The sequence below is a fragment of the Delphinus delphis genome, chromosome 9, assembly GCF_949987515.2.
Source record: "Delphinus delphis chromosome 9, mDelDel1.2, whole genome shotgun sequence".
NCBI lineage: Eukaryota > Metazoa > Chordata > Mammalia > Artiodactyla > Delphinidae > Delphinus > Delphinus delphis.
The window spans coordinates 15,022,656-15,030,246 of record NC_082691.1 but is presented as its reverse complement, the minus strand read 5'-3'; the positions used below and the strand labels follow the sequence as shown (position 1 = coordinate 15,030,246).

General features: G+C 40.3%; 1 protein-coding gene across 1 annotated transcript; it reads left to right on the top strand.

Moving 5' to 3' along the window:
• The first annotated feature begins 214 nt into the window (after positions 1-214).
• On the top strand, positions 215-7,263 carry YAE1 (YAE1 maturation factor of ABCE1). The gene is made up of 3 exons (XM_060020219.1): positions 215-369; positions 2,212-2,333; positions 3,925-7,263. Exons 1-3 carry the CDS (start codon positions 241-243, stop codon positions 4,352-4,354), a joined length of 681 nt encoding a protein of 226 aa, XP_059876202.1. The 5' UTR covers positions 215-240; the 3' UTR covers positions 4,355-7,263.
• The last annotated feature ends 328 nt before the right edge of the window (positions 7,264-7,591 follow it).

Below are 7,591 nucleotides of genomic sequence, written 5' to 3'. Positions count from 1 at the left end.
GAGCTGCCACAACACCAGGTAGCAAAAAGGTTCGGGCGGGAGGCAAGACCCTACCGGGATTCAAAACCCTCCCGGGACGTCCTCCCAACAGCGAAACACCGCGCACACCCACGCGCACTTCAACGCGCACGCGCACGCATCCCGCGAGGCAACCCACCCTCCTCAGTCTTCACCCCGCCCCGCGGACCGGAAGGAATTGCCGGCATTTCCGGCGCCGGCGCTTCTGAGGTTTCCTCAGTGATGTCGTGGTTACGAGCCGCTTCCTTGGTCCAGGGTCCTGGAGAGGAGAGGGACGTTTTTGACGAGGAAGCTGACGAGTCGGTCCTGGTGCAGCGGGAATGGCGGAACCACATGCAGAGACGAGTCAAAGTAAAGCTGCGTGGAGGGGGTGGGCGTCCCTTGCTGTACCGGGTTGTGAGGAGAGGCGCACGACGTTGTGAAGAGGCGGGGACCCGAGAGGAGAGGGCCGAGTGGTCCGGGCCCGACCCGGCGCTGCCCTCCCTACCCCCTCATTATGCAGTCCTGCCCGCATCCTGCTAGGGTTTCCCAATGGGTTACTTGAAAGCGCGCGACACCACAGGACGCGTTCCTAGAGCGCCCGCGGGGCGCGTTGGACACTGGGGGGGCGGCGAACAAAATAAACTTTGTCTTAGGCTTTGAAGAGATTTGAGTTTGATGAGGACCAGAGGGAAAGGGGATGGGGGAGAAACGTATACACTGACTGTATGTGTCTAATTACGGCTGTCAGAGGACATGTACGCACTTGACATGGGTTGATTGAAGAGCTCGGGAGCCTAAAGTTAGGAGTGGTGGTAATCAGGACAGCTGGAAAAAGTGCACTTAAGAATGTTGTCGAGGGCTTCCCTGGTGGCGCAGTGGTTGGGGGTCCGCCTGCCGATGCAGGGGACACGGGTTCGTGCCCCGGTCCGGGAAGATCCCACATGCCGCGGAGCGCCTGGGCCCGTGAGCCATGGCCGCTGAGCCTGCGCGTCCGGAGCCTGTGCTCCGCAACGGGAGAGGCCACAACAGTGAGAGGCCCGCGTACCGCAAAAAAAAAAAAAAAAATGTTGTCGAAGGTCAGTAAGACAAAGCTAACGTGGAATCCTGATGGCTAGGTAAGGGAGTATTCATGTTGGGTTTTGTTTTCTTAATTTGTCGGGTGTCAATTATCCATCTCTCAGTTGTCTCACTATTGAGACTCGGCTTTATACCACACCCCCAGTTTCCAGGTGGAGCCTTCAGCGCCTAGTTCAGGGGGAGGACCGAAGGGTGAGGTCCATTCCGGCTAGTATCCGTGGCAACCATTCACTAAAACTGCGCTTGTTTAATGCTTCAGTAAAATAGTACTTGTTTAGCATAACAACCATGTTGTCAGTGTCAGAAATGCTTTACAGAAGGCTGAGGCGAGGCCAGTCAGTACCGAGCATCTTTTGAGTGCTGGGGCCGGACAAAAAAATCCTGCCCACAGAGGATTTGCATTTTACTTGAATTTAGGTATCAAGCAAAATTTCTCAAACCAGACCTCTCATGGTCCTTTTGCTAAACCAGTTTCCTCTTTCCCTACTTCCGTTCCAAGACCTTACTGCCCTGCGTCACCCACCTACGCCAGTCCAGTTGCTAAGGGGATCAAACACGTAATTCCCCATGTTTCCTCTCTGTGGAGCAACTGCTGACACAGCGTTTTGTAAAACTGTATAGAGTCAGTATTTTAAAATGTGCCCAACGCCGTGGTTGAGAATCCGCCTGTCAACTCAGGGGACAGGGGTTCCGTCCCTGGTCCCGGGAAGATCCCACACGCTGCGGAGCAACCAAGCCCGCGAGCCACAACTACTGAAGCCCGCGTGCCTAGAGCCCGTGTTCCGTAACAAGAGAAGCCACCGCGGTGAGAAGCCTGCGTACCGCAACTAGAGAAAGCCCGCGCGCAGCAACGAAGACCCAACGCAGCCAAAAATAAATAAAAATTTTTTAAAATGTGCCCAATAAGTCTAGACTTCAAAAATGGGATAAACCAATAATAAACTTTTATGAGAAGCGTAGTCTACTTTGGTTGTGTGGTTATGCCGTATGTTCTAGAACCGTGTTGTTAAATAACCCAGTAGAGGCCTGTTTCGTCAGTCTTCCAAACTGGTTCTATGACTTTCTAGAAAAACCTACAGTGGTTTACTTGATGTTAGTTACAACTGTAATTCTTCATTACTTTCTTATTTTTAGGAAGGCTATAGAGATGGAATAGAAGCTGGCAAAGCAGTTACTCTTCAACAAGGTTTCAATCAAGGTTATAAGGAAGGTGCAGAAGTCATTATGAACTATGGACAACTCAGAGGAACATTGAGGTAATTTTTAAAACTTAAATGCTGAATTATTTTAACCTCAGTACTACTGGAGGATTTTTATTAAAGTAGTATGTAAAAATAAAGCGTTTAAAGTGAAGTGCTTTTCCTATTGTTAAATCCACAAGAGTGCTTCAGAGCATGGAATAAAATCGCCTTCAAAAAGTCGAAAGTTCATCCACTTTAATATGTGAGCCAGGTGTTGTCTTTTACTGCAAAGAAATGATAGGAAGTGTCTATTTTTTGCTACCTGAACTACCACCAATCTGTATCTCAAAGTAATTAAAAAGAACTTCAGGTTTTGAATAAAGCTTTTAGTCTTCCACATGTAGCAGAACACAATAAAACAGACGTCTAGACTAGAAGTACATGATGAAAATTATAGCTGGTAACAGAAAAATGATTCCATTTACTTTAGTCCTAAATTTTGAATACCTGTCAAGATTCCATAGCAATAATGGCATGTATCAGAACCAAGTGATCAAATGGCACATGGAGCTAGGAGCATGGCAGGCTTGTCCTCTTTGATGCTTTATACCTTTTCAACTGCCCTCTATAGAGAAAAACAAAATGCTTCAAGGAATCATTGATTTTTAAAAGGTATAAAACAAAAGTTGTCAAAACAAAGGAAAAATTCATTACATTGAGGTTTTCTAAAATTCAGCTGTTGGGAATCAGCATTTATACTATACTAAAGTAGGAAAATGATCACATGTTTATTGTCACATCAAGTTAATCTTTTATAAGCTTAGAAAGCTTACTGCTAAATCTTACACATTTTTTAAAACCTTAATTTTCATAACAACCATTATTTCATGACGTGAATGATCTGAAATATCAAAAAATACAGTTGTCTATACTAAAAAATTAAAGAAAAATAATTATTAGGGCTAAAAGAAATCTAACCTTCTTCAATAAAATTATTAGTCAGCTCAGCAAAGTGTCTACTCTGTAACAAAATTGGAAAGGTGAAGTTGTCTCAAAACTTTTTTTTACCCCCTAACCTTCGGTTTTGATGGCAAGTAGCTATATGGTTAGAACAGTGGTTTTCAACCTTGGTAGCAGCTTGTTACAGCTGGGAAGCTTTAAAAAAATAATACCCCCAGAGATTCTGATTTAATTGGTCTCAGGTGTGACCTGAGTCTTGATAAGTTTAAAAGTTTCCCAGGTGATTCTGACGTGCATCCAAGATTGAGAGTCCCTAGTTTAAAAGGTGGTTGATGTCCTTAAAGGAGAAACTAATTTTTCAGATCTTTCTGTTAGTTGTATCCTTCTTCAACAGAAGCTACACAGTCATAAGGGGAAAAATCTAAAATCAGGAAGAGTGGATGTAGAGCTGTGAAGGAGGGGTTATGAATTATAAACAGTTTATATGATTAAGTCCAATTGTTTAATTCCTATTGAAAGATACTGTCCTTATATTTTTAATCCTGTTTTACCATCATTACTTTCCTGATTTTGACTTGCATTACTGTTATTAATAATTTTTGCATGGTGTTATCTGGAAAAGAAACATGTAAGCCTTAGCATCAAAAATTCTAAAAGCCTTTGTTTAATTTTTTTCTATTTAACTCTTGCTTATATTTTTGTTCAGTGCTTTGCTCTCCTGGTGTCACCTTCATGATAGTAGTTCGGCTTTGATCAGTAAAATAAATAATCTTCTGGATGCAGTTGGCCAGTGTGAAGAGTATGTGCTCAGACATCTGAAATCAATCACTCCACAGCCCCATGTTGTAGATTTATTGGACTCCATTCAGGATATGGACCTTTGTCATATAGCTCCAGCTGAGGAAAAGATTGATGAAGCTAAAGATGAAAGATTCTATGAAAATAATGCTGAATTTAACAAAAACTGTAGCAAGAATCTTAGTGGGGTAGATTGTTCATCTTTAAAATATTGTAGAACACAGGAGCATGCACATTCCGAAAACCCAAGCCTCACTTGGATTTTAGAACAGACAGCCAGTTTGGTAAAACAGCTGGGAGTATCAGTAGACATATTACAGCACCTCAAACAACTATAAAAATTATCTTCACTTTAATATTGAAAATAATATTCAGAACATTCTTAGAATATTTTGTTTCTGAACAAGCTAACCAAAATTTGTACTGGTTTCTACATTGAACACTTCACTTGTAAGGTTATCCTTCATGGAAGTTTGAAATGTCTTCAAAATTAACACTATTTAATATAAGCCTACTTTCTTTGTCACTGGTAATTTTTATGTGGTTTAAGATATGCTCGGAAATTCTAGTTGTCATCATTTTCAAATTTCTGATCAAAATCAAGCATTTTTGAACTCATTATTAGCAGAAATGAACAAGAATCAGACTACAGTTAACCCTTGAACAACACAGGTGTTAGGGGTACCCACCCACCATGCAGTTAAAAATCCGCATATTACTTATAGCTGGCCCTCCATACCTGCAGTTGCGAGTCTCAGATTCAACCAATCTCAGATCGTACGGTACTGTAGTATTTACTACTGAAAAAATATCCAAGTATAAGTGGACCCTAAGAGTTCACACTCTTGCGGTTCAAGCATCAAATGTTATTTTGTAAGGTCTTAGCCCTACCTTCTGCTCTTATCACATTGTCTTGTGATTAGGACCTCACCTTGTAATCAGACCAAAGTTACAAAAAATTACCTAATGGCTAAAGTTGTAAATAGACACACATAGATATATATAGATATGTAGACATATATATATTGAAATTAAGAGGCTAATAAGTGTAAAGCTGAAAAAAATGTTTATACTGATAGTTAAAACAAAATACTAAAGTTTGTTTTAGTTTTTTTATTGAGGTATAATTGATTTATAATGTTTCGGGTATACAGCAAAGTGATTCAGTTACACATTTTTTTTCAGATTTTTTCCATTATAGGTTATTACAAAATATTGAATATAGTTCCCTGTGCTATATAGTAGGTCCTTTTTGTTTATTTTATATATAGTAATGTGTATATGTTAATCCTAAACTTCTAATTTATCCCCACCTCCTTTCCCTTTTGGTAACTGTAAGTTTGTTTTCTATGTCTGTGAGTCTATTTCTGTTTTGTAAATATGTTCATTTGTATCATTTTTTAGATTCCACATATAAGTGATATCATACCATATTTGTTAAAGTTTGTTTCAGTTTTGTGTTTATTAAAAGTAAGGACACAGTTCCATGAAAAATACAGAAAATACATTTCATGCTAAAGTACTTACTTAGCTTATCCAAGTTTTGAGTTAGTAGTGTTACCTGACAGTGTGCCAGATTATTCCTAAACTGCAGTTTTGCTTCATATTTATTTAGGAATAAAACATTGAAGCCACTGACTTCTGTATTATCTTGTAGCAATATTCTTAGTCTAGCATAGACAAAATGAGATTCAAACTTATGCTCCAGGACCTAAACATATAAAATGAGGAAAGGATTTTTCATCACTTTTTTGCCTGAAACACAAATTTATGTAACATGCCTGACTTCAGAGGCACCCAAATAATTGCCTCTCATTGATAGCCATAATTTATATCTACCATCTACTGTAAAAGACTGATACCCTGAGAAAATCTTATCTGATAAAAGAGGTGTTTCAAGAGATTAAGAAAATGTACTGCTGTGATCTTACAACCTCCACAGGGTTCACAGGACATTATGAAATTGAAGCAACAAATTTGAAATTAGAAGACCATAAAGTATGTCAGGATTTACTAAAACATGCTGAAGATATCAAGTGACATTTGACAGATGGTTTTTAAAAAAAGTGATTGGGGCTTCCCTGGTGGCGCAGTGGTTGAGAGTCCACCTGCCGATGCAGGGGACACGGGTTCGTGTCCCGGTCCAGGAAGATCCCACATGCCGCGGAGCGGCTGGGCCCGTGAGCCATGGCCGCTGAGCCTGCGTGTCCGGAGCCTGTGCTCCGCAACGGGAGAGGCCACAGCGGTGAGAGGCCCGTGTACTGCAAAAACAAAAACAAACAAAAAGTGATTGTATCTCTCTAGATGTAAACACTATTTCAGAGATTTACTGACTTGTCTTGTTACGTAGATACTTTTTTCCATATTTATGAATGCAGCAAAAATCTCAAATCCACATGGAATATTATAAGCAGTCTCTGAAGTCTTCATGTTGCTCTGCCCTGCATATTAGATATGAAATATACACATCTTTAATAATACATCTCAAGGAAGTCACCCTGAGTAAAAATTTCATGAGTGCAGCAAATCTGGAGATTTTATCTGGGCTCACCCTGACAGAATTTCCTGAAGATAACACCCTTTGCCACCATTGAAAATAGGTTGTTTTTGTGTAGATGTTCGTAGAAAAGGAACTCAAGAGAATTAGCTGAGTTGAATGAAGCTGTTGGGTTGAAAACATCTCTTAAGCTTACATTGCCTTTTAAAAAAACACAGAAGTTCCTGGACTGCAGAGGAAAATTAATGGAATGCTCATTATACCTGTGTTTCATGAACCTCTGTATTAGAACCACAAGAGTGAAGGAAAGAAACCTTGCCTTGTGTCTTTTACCTTGCCTCGTGTGTTCTAGGCCTGCCAAGTGTTGCCATGAAAAGACCCTAGATGAAGATAAATGTAAAGCAAGACTGCCCCGGAGCAGACACAGCAGAGTTTCAAGACCCAGGACCTAGACATTAGGCTTAGATGATGTGGCTTCCTTAAAAACAGAATTTTCACCTTGAGTAAGTTACTTCTAGATACTGACATATGTGGGGTTTTTTTATTCGTCGTTGTTTTCTAAGCCCACAATACTATGCTTTTCTGGCATTTCAGTTGCTAGAGGTATTGAGGCCACCAAAATTTTTGTGATACACAAACAAGCAGAAGTGGGCAGCTGAATTCACCTACCTGCATCCTTACCTCATTTATATCCTTAGCACTGCTTATTAACTGCTTTTGTGGTACACCAAAATAAAAGCCTTGAACCAAGTCCAAGATGTGCTTTTCATCTATCTTCAGACTAAAGTTTTGTGTTCCAGTCTAAGACATAGACAAATAAATATAGAAAGACATTCTTTTTTTAAATTTTTTAATATTCTTTTCCTTTACAGTTTATCACAGGATATTGAATAGAGTTCCCTGGGCTATACGGTAGGGCCTTGTTGTTTATCCATTCTACATATAATAGTTTGCATGTGCTAATCCCAAATTCCCAATCCCTCCCCCTTGGCAACCACAAGTCTGTTCTCTTATGTCTTTGAGACTGTTTCTGTTTCATAGATAAGTTCATTTGTATCATCATATTTTAGATTCCACA

Coding starts and splice junctions, on each gene's coding strand:
- YAE1 (XM_060020219.1), top strand. CDS start 241: ATGTCGTGGTTACGAGCCGCTTCCTTGGTCCAGGGTCCTGGAGAGGAG. Junction 370..2,211: donor ACATGCAGAGACGAGTCAAA/GTAAAGCTGCGT, acceptor TCTTATTTTTAG/GAAGGCTATAGAGATGGAAT. Junction 2,334..3,924: donor CAACTCAGAGGAACATTGAG/GTAATTTTTAAA, acceptor ATTTTTGTTCAG/TGCTTTGCTCTCCTGGTGTC.